The sequence below is a fragment of the Malus domestica genome, chromosome 17 (assembly GCF_042453785.1).
Source record: "Malus domestica chromosome 17, GDT2T_hap1".
NCBI classification, from domain to species: domain Eukaryota; kingdom Viridiplantae; phylum Streptophyta; class Magnoliopsida; order Rosales; family Rosaceae; genus Malus; species Malus domestica.
The window spans coordinates 24,352,985-24,368,345 of record NC_091677.1 but is presented as its reverse complement, the minus strand read 5'-3'; the positions used below and the strand labels follow the sequence as shown (position 1 = coordinate 24,368,345).

General features: G+C 35.8%; 1 protein-coding gene, 2 long non-coding RNA genes and 1 pseudogene across 3 annotated transcripts; all 4 read left to right on the top strand.

The window, feature by feature from the left end:
• The first annotated feature begins 2,633 nt into the window (after window positions 1–2,633).
• On the top strand, window positions 2,634–6,244 carry LOC103440676 (uncharacterized). The gene is made up of 4 exons (XR_530131.4): window positions 2,634–2,889; window positions 4,645–4,750; window positions 5,738–6,019; window positions 6,111–6,244. It is a non-coding gene; the product is annotated as an uncharacterized lncRNA (long non-coding RNA).
• A 435-nt stretch (window positions 6,245–6,679) lies between these two features.
• Window positions 6,680–7,136, top strand: LOC139193724 (uncharacterized). The gene is made up of 2 exons (XR_011578171.1): window positions 6,680–6,901; window positions 6,989–7,136. It is a non-coding gene; the product is annotated as an uncharacterized lncRNA (long non-coding RNA).
• A 3,994-nt stretch (window positions 7,137–11,130) lies between these two features.
• On the top strand, window positions 11,131–11,787 carry LOC103440833 (uncharacterized). The gene is made up of 2 exons (XM_008379539.1): window positions 11,131–11,284; window positions 11,537–11,787. The coding sequence occupies exons 1-2, from the start codon at window positions 11,131–11,133 to the stop codon at window positions 11,785–11,787; spliced, it is 405 nt and encodes a 134-aa protein (XP_008377761.1).
• A 1,020-nt stretch (window positions 11,788–12,807) lies between these two features.
• Window positions 12,808–14,278, top strand: LOC103440832 (probable 2-oxoglutarate-dependent dioxygenase AOP1; annotated as a pseudogene).
• The last annotated feature ends 1,083 nt before the right edge of the window (window positions 14,279–15,361 follow it).

Sequence of the window (15,361 nt, the reverse complement as noted above, 5' to 3'; positions counted from 1 at the left end):
CGATATGATGTCTAGGTGGAGCACTAAAGGTTCTTACGCATGCCCAGTTTGCAAAGAGAACACAACATCTAGTTGGCACGCGGGGAAAGTTTGTCGTGGGACCATGAGTGGCGTTCTAGGTAATCATAGATGGTTGTCGTGGGACCATGAGTGGCATCAGAGTGAGCCAGCTTTCTTCAACGGCACAGAGCTTCAGCCAAGATCCAGATAATGGTATGGAGATGAAATTTTAGCTCAGGTGAATCATTTAGATTTTGCTCCGTTGGGAAAATCCGTAAATATGACAAGACCAGACTCACATCTGAACTGGACACATAAGACGAGGTTGTTCAAGTTCCCGTACTGGTCCAAATTAAAATTGAGACACAACATTGATGTAATGCATGTTGAGAAAAATGTGTTTGATACATTGATCGGAACTATACTAGACATTAAGGGAAAAACAAAGGACACAATAAAAGCTTGGATCGATCTGGAAAAAATGAGCATTAGGCCATGTTTATGGATGACAAGGGATGGAGACATAGCCAGAAAGAAGCTTGCATCGTTTCGATGAAACCTGATAAGAGGAAAGAGTTTTTGGAGTTTCTATCTTCTGTACAGTTTTCGGATGGGTATGCTTCAAACATCGACAGTTACGCAAACGGGGATGGAGGCAAAATTTTAGGCCTCAAGATTCATGATTGTCATGTGATACTTCAACGCCTTCTCCTAGTGGGAATTTGACACCTTTTGCCTGAAGATGTGGTGAAGTTGATTATGTTGTGGGCAAGATATTTTTCTCAATGAATTGCAATATCTTTGCGCAAGTCCAATGTTAGACAGTTGTGCGACGATATTATTAAAGTGTTATGCAAGTCTGAACAAATATTTCCTCCAGCTTTCTTCACAAGCATGATCAACGTCATGATTCACTTGCCGGATAAGGCACTTTTAGTCGAACCCATCAACTATCGATTGATGTATCCGATAAAAAGGTAGACAATCACCATAATTCCTTTAGTTCGAGATGTATGTATGATTTGACTAATTTCACACGTTATTTTGTTTATTGATGCAGACTACTGGGTGAATTAAAAAAAAAGTGTACGAAACAGGGCAAAGCTCGAATGATTGATCGTGGAGGCATGGGTCGCATTGAGTCGCTTACATTTTGTACAATGTACCTACAAGACATTGAGACTGCGTTCAATTGACATCAACGCAATAATGATGGTGGTGTGAGAAGTGAAATACTTTATGTTTTTTTCCCAAATTGCACAACCCTTTGGCGAACCAATCCGAGGGGAGTCGTTTAACAAAATGGACATTGAGGTAGCACATTGGTTTGTACTTAACAATTGTAATGAGGCAATTACCTACCTAGATGAGCATGAAGAGTTGATGAAGCAGGAACATCCTGCACATTTATATGCCAAGAAGCACCTGAATTGTTTCCTCACTGGTTTCGTGAAAATGTAAGTTGTTCGTGTTTTGGGTTATTTGCATAATTTTAAATGGTAAGCTAACATGTCAACTTTTTATCTTTAATTTAGGTGAAGAAATTGAAGGACATGAATTTGCCCACTTACACTGAAGAATTGTACAACTTGGAGATTGGGCCCCTAAGCGCAGAATTGTACTCCAGTTGTCATGTAAATGGCATCAAGTTTTTGGCAACTGATCAAGATGACAAGTTGTGTACACAAAATAGTGGGGTACATGTCTCGGGTGGGGGCAACATTGTAGACATTGATTTATATGAAAAACTGACAAGTGATGTGCAATTGCTTTACAAAGACCGCTGTCAAGTTATCCTATTTAAGTGTTGCTGGTTTGATACAAATCCACATAGGGTTGGAGGTGTTAAGTGAGATGATGGTTTTCTTTCGATCAACACTAATAGATGTTGGTATAATGACGACCCCTACATTTTGGCAACGATGGCCAAACAAATTTTCTATATAAATGACCCTAAGCCCGAGAGGGGATGGAAAGTAGTTTAGAAGATTGAGCACATAGGGTTGTATGATATTCCGGATTGAGATCCTGCTAACGATGACGATTATGGTGACGTTGCTAACCAACAATTGAGGACTTCAACGGAACTTGGTGCAGATACACTGCGGGATATGACTATTGTACAAGAACTGTATCAGGTAGGTAGCCGAAGGTCCTGCAATCGAAATACCGATCGACTCCACTATGATTGACCTCGGGGATCTACCGCAATACAATGCACCCGAGCGCGCGAATGACGATGTTGACGTGCCTACATATGAGAAAGAATGGGAGTCTGAATCTAACAATAGTGATGATATTTATTCTAGTTCAGACAAGGATTAATGAAAACTTGTTATGTAAATGTAATGATATTTATTGAATGGTATTTATTTTGTATAAAAACAAAAGTTTCCTTTAAAATTTGCAAAAAATAAATTAACCAAAAAAAATTTATTTATTTATTTCAACAAAAAAATAAATTAAATTTACAAAATGTGCGACAACGTGTTAGAAATGTTTGTAGCATAGATATTTAAAAATTCATTTTTTTAATTTAAAAACTGGTTGCGCGACGAAAATTTGAACACCGTCGTCGCGCAATCATGTAAAAATTTGATTTTTTTTGCCAAAATTAAGTGCGTTTTTATTTCGGCACCTAGCTTCACTCTATCTATCTCGATCTCATACTCACTCTCTCTCTCATTCTCTGCATGCAATTCTGTCTGAACTCACTCTCCTCTCTCTCTCTCTTATGTCCAGCTCTCGCTCTCATCTGTGTATGCTATCTCAATGTCTACCTCTCTCCCTCTTGCTCCCTCTGTTTTTCTTTGTCTCCCTATCACTTTCCCTCTTACATACGTGGCACTCCGACGCCACACCATCTGCCCGCCGCCGCAACATTACTAGGTAAGCACCTAGTATTCCTTAATTCACTATCCCTTAATTCAATTATTTATTAGTGCAATTTTTCATTTTTTATGTTTAATTGGTTTAATTAGAACATTTAGGGATTTAGGGTTCGAATTGGGAATCCTGGGTTAGGGATTTAGGGTTCGAATGGGGAATCTTGGGTTAGGGTTTTCGAATTGAGAATATTAGGTTATAGTTTTCGAGTTGATAATATTGGGTGATAGTTTTGGAATTGGGTATCCGGGGTTTGTATTTTTCTTTTTCATTTTTTTGTTATAAACAAAAATGGATATCGAATTGGGAATCAACTTTGGTCCTTTATCTGGAAAAATTGTAATCTATCAATGCATATGATGAGTTCATTTTTGCTCAACCGGATTTTAATATTTCAGGACGTTACAAACAGGTCATATTGGCCTTTACTCTCTAATCTGTATATCATATTTATCAATAACCTTTGAAGATATAGTTTTTTTTTTGTATTTTTAGGTGGATTTTTTTTTGTGAATGGATTTGGACGTATGTTCTCGAATTTGATGTTTAATTTTTCTATAGTTTTTTTTTTTCTTTTTCGATGGGAGTCAGGAAAAATGGTAAATCTAGTTGCTTTATATGGAAGTAGGTTAAAGGTTGTCCCTTCTGTATTAGGTGGTTTAATCACAAAGTAATGGTTGAGATCCAAGGGACAATTAGTAAAAAACACGAGGTTAAAGGCTTGAAAATCACAGTTGTATGTGGTAAATGATGAGGAACATCTCCTATCCCTAAGAAACCCACCCTCCCCTCCCCTCCCCTCTGTTTTGTTAAGGGCTTGAAAATCACAGTTGTAGTTGGCAAATAATGCAGGTTAAGGGCTTGAAAATCACAGTTGTTTTTAGCTTTTGCATATTATTGAATATTGACCTTGAAAATAAAATAAGGTGATGATATAAACTCCTGTTTATATGCATAATTAGTAGTAATCCAATTATCTTAAGCATGCTTTCCTCTCAAGGCTTCCTTCGACATAAAAAGATCTACATCATCATGCGTGACATCTTTTCTTTCCTATTTGCTGGCTGGCTTGAAATTCACACTTGAGGTCTGCATTTTTGTTGAGTAGATATACATGTCTTCATTTTATCAAACATAGATTTAATGTCTTCTCATTCGACCAATGATTTCTTTTGTTGTATATAGAGTACATAGATTTATTAGGAGTTCAACAAAATTTGGAATTATTTTCTACTGTCTTTACCAACTAAACATTGTTCAAGGTTTTTTTACGCATGTTTACTAACTAGCTCTTAGTATATTTCTTTTTCTTTCGAATGTTGGAAGAGATCATAAATTTGATTTTTCTTTTTCAATTAAGAAATGATAAAGCTAAATAAATAATAACGGACTACTCAAAGAAGGAACCGAATCATATAATAATAGAGCCAAGGCTTTGTAAGTCATCAGTGATTATGAACTAAACAAAAACTTAATTACAAAAATCCCAATGGTGCTTTCTCCATTCCTTGATTAAAACTACCAAAATTGACAATAAGAACGCCATGATTTGAGGGTTCTTTATATATATATATATATATATATATATATATATATATATATATATATATATATATATATGTATGTATGTATGTATGTATGTATTTATTTATTTATTTATTTATTTATAATTATATATGTAATGCTGCATCAGTTACATAATTCTATACAGGTTACGCTGCTTTCTGTGATTTATGAAGCATTTGTGTTGTTCTGTAGGGAGGAACCAACAGAGCCATTTACATATATGCAGCTGGATCCCCCGACAAGAGAGGTGAAACTTGAGTGAAGCCACCTTAGTTATCGGAATCAATATCGCTCTGAGGTTGGTGCATTCTCTCTTTCTCTTAATAGTATAATGTTGGACCGCAACTAAGATTACGGCTCCCAATGCGGTTGAGTTCAACAGCTTATTTGAGTTTTATTTGAACCATCAACCTCATGTCATCTTTTCTTAGAATATAAGCATTTGTGGTTGTTCGTTTCTGCAATGCAAGTGTAACTGCGATTCAATATTTTTGTCTGCCGCACTTTATCAAGTGCCGGCTTTTCTTTATCTCCAAGGCTAAAGAAAACTAGGTGCATTACTGCTGTTCTTACTATGAGATATCAGATTTTGAGTGATTTGCATGATCAAGTATGTATTAACTGCAATCGTGTCAAAAATTCATGATTGTTTTTTCTTATTCAAACTTTTTCTACAACTGCTAAACAAAACTTTATTCATATGTGGAGATGTGGGTTGTCCGCCACTCCCTTTGTCCGAGTCATCCGAGTCATGAATATGATACATAAGTACACACACACACACACACACACACACACACATTCATCCTTACTTTCAGCCAGAATAAGTACATGCTTGCCTTCTTCCATATTACACCGATTCCTTACAAGTTGCATTGTCTTGCAAACTGTTTTTCAATACAAGGTTTATTGACTGCATGCTTCCTTGTTCTGGAAGAGCTCATCAGTTCAACTAACCGATAAGGCAAACCTTGTCTAAGGTTGAATGTAGCGTTTCCCTGCATCTACATGTTTTGTCCTTTTAACCTTTCTTTTTCATGTTTATCATATAGGTTTGCATAAATAGGTTATATATATAGGCAAGTAGGAAACTATAGATGTTCCTATTGTGCATGAATGTATATTTTGCACGTGTATGGGTAATTTGATAATTTGATTCCTTCTTTAATGGTATTAATGAAATTAAAGATATATCTTATTTTGCTTCAAGGTTAGGATATTTTTTAGTATATCCAAACCAGATTAAAGTAGTGGAATGTAACTTTTTTATTAATTATTTTTGTAGATGTCGAACTTAATTTCAAACCATAGGGTAGCTAGTAGGGTCAGTCAAACACCTTTTCTAGTAGGTAGTGCTGTTGCCACCTCCCCACCTGATAAGGGCACGACGGATGTCCCTCCGGTCACGCCTTTGGGGCCAACAGTGTCTACGGCTCATGCGTCATCGACTTCTTCAGTGACATATCATGTACTAAGTGCCCGGTGGACTCATTGACGACCTCAGAGTTTTGAGGAGGCTAAGAGTCTGCTGAGGCTTCCTCTGTCCATGGAGAGGGGTCCCAAACAGGTAACGCAACTTTCGCATAGTATAATTGAAATTTTGAACCATTGTTTTAGTTGTTGTGAAAATTGAACTTTTAGATAATTTGGTTTTTCAGGTAGGTTCATAAAAAGTCATTAGTTACAACATATTGTCAAGGAGGATACTAAAATATGTTGGTGGATGACAAAAGATCCCCAATCTTCTTTAGGAAAAGTTGGTTGATAAATTCTTTGGTTACACCCTTAAAAGGTTATCTTTCTTATTCTTTGATTTTCTCATTAGTGAAAATCTTTAGTACATTTTTCAAGGTATGAATATGGTGTGTTAAAATTTCAAATAGACGAGACTACTCACATCGATATTATTCTCAACTTACATAATTACATGTGCAATCCAATATGTGTGTAGTTTCTTCACAAATTCACGGCCAATTAAGCAATTAGAAGTGAAAACACTTGATACAAGTTGTAAACTTTCTTTCAAAGTCCCCAATGGGTATAAACTGTTTGAATTGTTGGGTGAACGTGTTGTTGTTGTTGTTATATTGTCTGCCGATTTTAGGAAATGTTATAGTTTTAGGGGAGGTTCTACCGAATTTTTGGTAGAAAATAGAATTCGTCTAATGTTTAGTTTGTTTATTTGGTAGTTCAAAAAAAAAAAAAAAACAAAAACAAACCAGGGACCCATGCAGACTTCTGAAGACGTCATAGACCACTCACACCACGACCAAGAAGATCACCATTACGTGGGATCCTCGACATCGTGCGATTGCAACAAAAAAGTAGCACAGTGTGTTGCCCAGCAACATTGGGTCGGTTATGAGGAATCATTGCCCCCTCCTGTGGGAGTCCTGGAAAGTTGTCCCAACTGAAGTCAATGAAGCCGTTCTTCATGAATTATCGATAAGTATTTTCAACCTCAAATACTAAAGTTTTATTAAGGTATACAAATTATTATAAATTTTAACAACTATTTATTTATTGAGTTTTGCAGCATCACTATGAGGTCATGAACCTTCATGCGAATCAAAAGCAGTACATCAATGACCTTTGCGTCGAGTTTGATCTAGAGCATGATGGCGGCGCGCTGTAGAGTGTAGCTGGAGATGCTAGGGAGCGGCGGAGGAAAATTATCCACAAAAGGAAGCGGGGTGGGGACGCCTACGACAGCTGCGGCGGAGGTTAAATCGGGTGGTGGGACTGTAAATGGGCCGGGTGTGGGGGCCACCACCGCGCCCTGGGCTTAGTCGCTTAAGGCGGTGACGGTGTTGTAGATGGCGTAGGATGAGTGGGCGGCGATGAAGACGTTATGATACGACACTGCTTCTTTCATGAAGAGCTTGCGATCTTTGCAACGGGAGACCGCTTCTTCGTTCTCGATCTTCGACTGGGTGCAGCCCATGATTAGCTATTCAGCTGAGATTGGGGATATGGGAATAGAAGATCGAAGGAGATGCTGATTTTTGAGGAAATGGGCATGGAAGATTGAAGGAGATACTGGTTTTTGAGGTGAGAAAGTTTTGGGGAGAAAGAAAGGGACGAATAATGGGGTTGGCGTTTGGGCAGGAAGGAGGGAGAGGGTTTTAATTTTTAATTAATTTTAATTGTTAAAAAAAATGAATAATTTAATATTAATTAATTAATATTTTATTTCAATTGGTAAAGGAGTGTGCCCTGCTTCTCCCACCTCATTTAATAGTCAAATTGACAAAAAATTTAAAAAATGTTTGACATTGCAACAATTTCGTAAATTGAGGTATAACATTATAATGTTCAAAACATTATGTATGAAATTGTGGTTTGACGCATAATTGAGGTAGTTTATCCTTAAATAATTTATTGTACTAACTCTTTTTTTTTTCAAGTATTGTACCAACAATTTAATTATTAAATTTATATATGCTAGGCATCATCACTTTTGATAATTCCCTCCATCAGCTGTGATAATTTTACCTTAGAATTTTTTTAAGATTTTTTTTTATTAAATGATATTCTACTCTAAGAAGAGTAGAGGTTAGGTTAGATCACACAATGAGCCTGTTACTAATTAGGTATCGAACTCACGACAAATATAATACGTTCTTGTTATTTATATGAATCGAAACCGAGACTTCTTACTAGAAGTGAAAAGAAATAACACTAACCATCGTAATACTAGTCGATTGCTTTTGTAGTTATATAGTAGCTGAAATTAACAAATTGCTGTCCAACCACATGCGTCGTGTATGGACCATCAATATTCTAGACATGGTGAGAAGATTGTATCCGAATTTTCTTCTCGTTTTTAATTCCACTGTTACCAATTGTATAAGAAAATGTTATATGATTAGTACGGCTTTAACATTTAACAATGCGTCCTTCATTCTCTTTATGTGATTAATACTACTACTTGAAACTGAAACTCTTGTATTCTGCACCCTAGAAAATAATCTAACTTTTGTTTAATTGGACAAAAAAAAATTAACAATAATGTTAGGTAGATCAACTTTTTAAATCACATTTGCAAACCGAGTAAAACGGCTGACCAAAATTTTTAGACTAAATTTGTAAACCATGTGATGTGTCATCAATAGGAAATAAACACGTTAGTCAATACTTAAGTAATAATCCAATTTTCAACAATCAAATCATATGGTTAACATAATTTGGTCTAAACAGTAAAAATAAGCTCGTTAATAAATACTTAAATAATAATTCAGTCATCAATAACCACTTCATATAAGTTATAATACATATAGTTTAAATAGATGATCTTCTAACATTACTCATTAATTAAACACACAAACAAATACAACATAATTGGAAGCGAGGACCACAAATTGAATTGTTCTGAAAAGATTAACAAACAAACAAACAAACAAACAAACTGAATAAATGGATATTTTGTTAAATATTTGTATAGTTTATTTTGTCCTACAGTGCTATTTGTGAAAGAAAAATGCGTACCTTTATTTATAAATAATATATGTATATTATAAAATATTTTATTCTCGGAAAATATGATATATCAATTATAGTGAACATAATTGAGAGGACAACACACACTTTACCTAATCATGAACTATTGATTTGCACGCAACATAGCATACGAACTTAATTGATAATGTAATGTGAATGTTATTTGTCCTGTATTAACTGATAAATGTAGAACTCACATATGTTAAAGAGGTGATCAACAATGTAACAGTAAATGTAGTTCAAATAACAACACATGAATGTTTATCTGGATGTGGTCCTAGAGAAAAACTTAACAATTATCACAAATGTTACACTTATTCTTCGAGTGAAATATAGAGAAGGAACGTATGAACCTATTATATGAAATTTTAATCAAAGTCTTTCTTTCCCTGAAATTGATGAAAGATCTGTTGAAATTAATACCTATAAAATGGGGTTAAGGTTTTCGAAAGGAGGGAAGCAATACTTTTCCCGGATTTGTCTGAAATTCAAAAGAGATTTAGACAGTATCAACAGTTTTGGCGAATCGGCAATGATTGGACCTAGGGGTGGATCTATTAAGGGACCAGGGTGGTCCCAGGATCACTCGAAGCTCGGAAAAATGGCTGTGAAGATCTTCAAGGACCACCCATGTTAGTGATGTTGCACAAGTGATGCTGCACCAGTGATGCGCAACATGTGATGCTGCACAATGACTTGGCAAAACGACGTCGTTTTGAGCATTTTTTCTCCGTGTAAAGCTCTGGTTTGGAGGCTAACCTCTGGTCCTCTTCTTCTTGGTTGAAGAAGTTTGTACTTTCTTTGACTCTATCCATTAAATAATTTTGTCATCCACTATTTGATATTAAATTATTTTTGGTGTTCGATATTTAAATAATTTTACCATCCACTATTTGATTTATTTGTGGTGTTAGATATTTTGTTTAAGAAGTATTTTTATTTTTAATATTTGGTGGTGAATCTGGTGATGAATTAAACTTTTAATGTTTCTTTGAAGTGATGGCAGTCTATTTGTGGCATGCATCTCTTTGTCTTTGGCATTCATAATATTAGAATCCCACGGGCACAAACCTAATTATAAATTTATAAATGAATCTGATTTCTTTTCATATAATATTTTTTGTAGTTTCATCAATTGATATAGATTTTTTTATTAATTGATATGTGTAGAAATTAGAAGTATGGAACGGTATTACAAGCGAAAATCATCATCGATTAGTTCAGACAATCATATTCCAAATAGTTCATCTCCAAACTTGGATAGTTCCAATCCTATTCCGAACAATTCCCCTCCAATTCCAAGTAGTTCTAATCCAATTGGGGGTAACTCTACTCCACAACAAAATGAGTTAAAAGTTGATTTGAATAATCTTGAGAGAGACCCCGGAAAGAGGATTCTAATGATGGATTATCCTCCAGATATTTAAGATGAGGTCCGAAGAGCATATATATTGATGGAGCCTTTTAGAGTTAAAGATCATGATTTTCCATTCACTTTGCATTCGAATAAAAAGCGACGGTTCGTTGATAATTGGTTGAAGGAATTTCATTGGTTGGAATATAGTATATCTAAAGATGCTGCATTTTTCTTTTATTGCTATCTATTCAAAGTCAACTTTGAACAATCAGGAAGTGACGTCTTTACTGAGGTAGGCTTTCAAAATTGGAAGCACGCAAGAGCCTGTTTTGAAAAACATATGGGAATGGTTGGTAGCTTTCATAATAAAGCTGTTGAAGCTGCTGGTAATCTAATGAATCAAAAGACACATATTGAAATAGTTGTGGTCAAATAGTCAGAAGAAGCTTGTATGGCTTATTGCACTTGCTTGAATGCGTCAATTGATTGCAATAAGTTTTTGTTGCGACAAGGTCTTTCATTTCATGGTCATGATGAAAGTGACACTTCGAACAATAGAGGTAACTATTTGGAGCTCTTGCAATTCCTTGCGGACCATGATGAGAAAATAAAGGCTGTTGTGTTAGATAAAGCTCCGGGAAATCTCAAGCTAATAGCTCCTTTAATTAAAAAAGATCTTGTTCATTCATGTTCTATTGAAACCATTAAAACTATCATAAGTGATATGAAGAATGCTAGGTTCTTTTCTCTATTGGTTGATGAGGCACATGATGTTTCTATAAAGGAGCCAATGGCGGTGGTTTTGCGTTATGTGGACAAAAATGGGAGTCATTGAAAGGTTTGTAGGAGTTCAACATGTTCCCGACACCACTTCAAACACACTAAAGGAGTCTATTGATGCCTTCATTCATTTCAATGAGTTGAGCTTCTCCAATTTACGAGGGCAAGGTTATGATAGTGCTAGTAATATGAAAGGTGAGTTCAATAGACTCAAGACAAAGATTTTGAATGATCAAACTTGTGCATTCTATGTTCATTGCTTTGCTCATCAACTCCAATTAGCTCTTGTTGCCGTAGCAAAGGATAATGTTGATGTTAACACATTCTTCCTATTGGCTAATAATGTGGTAAATAATATTGGAGCTTCATGTAAGCGTCGTGATGCACTTAGATAGATGCAACAAAAAGAACTTATGAAAGCTCTTGAAAATGATTCTTTTATTACAGGACGAGGCTTAAATCAAGAAACTAGTCTCAAACGTGCCGGAGCTACAAGATGGAATTCACATTATGGGACTTTGATTAGTTTGATTACTGTGTTCTCATCTGTGGTCAATGTGCTTGAAATGATTGTTGATGATAATACCAATGATAGTGTGGCTGAAGCAAATAGGTTATTGAAAGACATACAATCTTTTCAGTTTATGTTTCTCCTATTTTTGATGAAATCTATATTGGGAATCACGAATGAGGAATGATGAGGGGTTTGACTTTTTGGTTGACAAAGTATTGTCATTTTGTGTCCAACATCATATTGAGGTTATTAACATGGATGAGACATATGTAGCTCATAGGAGGTCGCGTCGTAATACCCACAAAAAGACCAACCATCATCGTTACAAAGTGGAGCTCTTTTTTGTTGTCATTGATTCCCAGCTTATAGAGTTAAATGATCGCTTCAATGAAACAAGTACCGAATTGCTCATTTGTTTGGCTAGTTTGAGTCCAAATGATTCTTTTGTAGCTTTTGACAAAGAAAAGCTACTTCGCCTTGCTCAATTGTACCCTCAAGATTTTACGAAGCAAGACCTATTGGCACTTAAAGATCAACTCGATATTTATATTCATTCTATGCGTTCGAGAAGTGACTTTTCTTTGTTGCAAAGCATTAGTGATCTTGCTAAGAAAATTGTGGAAAAAAGGTTGCATCGAGTATTTCAATATGTATTTACTTATTGAATTGGCTTTGGTTTTACCTATTGCAACTGCTTCAGTGGAGAGAGCATTTTCCGCCATGAATATCATAAAGAGTCCATTCCACAACAGAATGGGGGATCAATGGTTAAATGATAGCTTAGTTATTTACATTGAGAAAGATGTTTTTTCTTGTATTGACAATAAAACTATCATGACACGTTTTCAAAGTACGTATGAGATTCCGTCGTGGACAAATTTAGTATTTCTAGCTTGTTTAGCACAAAGATCATGAATGAAAATTGTAGTTTGCCATTTATTTGTTCAATGATATTTTCGTCTTGTTTTTATTTTTGGAGCTTTTATATTGGGACTACACTAAGTTCAAATCCTGGATCCGCCACTGGTTGGACCAGAATATCTAAACGCATGTGCATGTAATTTCTTTAAAGATATGTTCACTTAGGGAGAGAGCTTTTAACATTTTAAGTTTTTGCCCCCCGCCCCCCTTTCACTCCATCTAAATTGTATACATAGGCCCAGTCGAGATTTCAATCTTCATCTAAAACTCAACGAAGCTGCCAGTTTCCTCCTCTCCATCAACCAAATTAAAACAGCGTATATATATACACAATGGCATCAGAAACCCCACTCGGACTTCCCATCATAGACTTCTCCAAACCAGACCTCAATCAAGGAACCAAAGAGTGGGACTTAGTGAGAGCTCAAGTCCGTAATGCGCTCGAAGAGTATGGTTGCTTCGAGGCTTTGTTCGACAAAGTGCCTTCAGACATTTGAAAGTCAACAATTGAATCAATAGAAGAGCTTTTCGACCTTCCTTCACAAACCAAATTACAGAATGCTTCTAAAAAGCCCTACCATGGGTATGTTGGGCAGTACCCCATGGTGCCACTATACGAGAGCATGGGGTTTGACGATGCAAATGTCTATGAACAAGTTGAAAGCTTGACAAATACATAGTGGCCTCAAGGAAGCCCGAGATTTTGGTTCATAACATTAATCCTTTCTCCTAATTTTTTAATATTTTCGTACTCATATATGCACATTAATTTCATAGTTTGCGTTATTATCTTATCAAACAATCTACATGTTATTTTGCCAAAATGTCTATCTAATGGGACAGATTTACATAAATGTGTATTTCAGATTAACATTCTATTAACCTAATGATATATCTGACATCCGGCAAGAGACACTGTTACCCTTTATTTCATAATCAAATATTCGGAGTTCGTAATTTTTGTTTTTTGGGTGGCAGCACAACCATACAATCATTCTCAGAGCAAGTTTCGGAGTTGGATCAAATAATCAGAAGGATGAGTCTGGAGAGCTTGGGACTTGAAAAATACTTCCAACTACCTTCTTCGAGTGATGAAATATAAAGGACCTGAAACCAAGGAAACTAAGTTGGGGATAAACGCGCACACAGACAAGGAACATTGTCACCATTTTGTATTAAAACCAAGTTGATCGTTTAGAAGTGCAAACCAAAGCTGGCAAATGGATCAAAGTCAAGCCTTCATTACCGCACTCTTTCATCGCCATGATTGGCGATTCTCTTTACGTGAGTTACTTCCTACTCATTCGATTTACATACTAACGGTCGTGAAAGAATCAAAGAAATCAAAGTTAACATTGTGCTGATGATTTTGCAGGCATGGACAAACGGTCGACTACATTCTCCATATCATAGAGTGATGATGAATGGAAATGAGGCTAGGTACTCAACTGGATTGTTCTCCATCCCAAAGGAAGGTTACATTATAGAAGCCCCGCAGGAGGCTGTGGATGAAGAGCACCCTTTGCTTTTTAAGCCCTTTGATCACGTTGAATTTCTAGGGTTCTACTACACGGAGGCTGGCCAGAGAGCTCAGTATGCTTTCAAAACTTACTGTGGAGTCCAAGACTTGGCTTTGTATGCTTAGAAAATTACGATTTGTTAAATAATTCTATTCCTTTGTGTAAGAAGTGTGGCAATAAGTAATGATATGTATCGCTACTGTATTCTCCAATTATATTATGGATCAAACTCAAGTGGTCCACTGACAGGCGTAAATACTTACAACTATAATACAGCGACCTTGTTGACAATTAAATTATAGGATCCTCTTTGTAAACACGAAAGTCTCGTAATAAATGAAACAAGAAGACGTGTACAAAATAAATTATTTTTATTAATTTGAACCACACACGATGGTGGTAGTGACAAGACACTGCAGTGATTCGGAGAACCAACTTCTTAGATGAACCACATCGTGTAGTGACAAGACACCGCAGTGATTCGGAGAACCAACTTCTTAGATTAACCACACACGATGGTGGTAGTGACAAAGTCTATTGAATCCATTCTGTGAAAACAACAAGCGTGGATGCAGCTGCTGTCCCATTGCAGCTGATGAAGCACTGCAACGAGAAGATTGCCATGCATGCTATCACAAGCCTTGACTAACAGCAACAGAGACGTGGATTTGGCATATATGAGAAGTGCTTGTGAAAGGCATTGATCGAGGAATTGAAAGTCACAGATTCATAGAATGTGGGCCACCATCTCTATTCTCTTGACAATGCACTTGGACTAGCTGCTCCATTCAACCATGTTCATATCTTCTATTATAAAGCCAACACTAAAGGTCAATAGTGTTTTTGGTGTCACCAAGTTTCAACAAAAATTTTTGGACAAAAATGCCCCTAAGACAAAAAATTTCAAATGCAGCCCAAAATAATACATAAAATAAGACAAAGAAATTTTCATCATTTTAATAGTATTTTTTTATTAATTAATTTCTTTTGTAAAGTTTTTTTTTAATTAATGTCTCATAATAGGCTAGCAATAATATGATTCAATCAGTTATTTATTTCAAAAACACGTTCAAAACATTTTAAGAGGCGTGTAATGCCTGTTATAAAAAAGGTCTTTTGGACGCGGATAATAATGTGATTAAATTAGTTGTCAAATAATTTTTTTTTATTAACAAACGATATTATCTACACTAAGGGGGAGGGGGTGGGCTTAGTCTCACAATGGACTAGCAATAATGTGATTCAATCAGTTGTTTATTAAATATTATTTTCTCTATTTTTAAACACATTCAAAACATCTTAAGATGCGTCTAATGC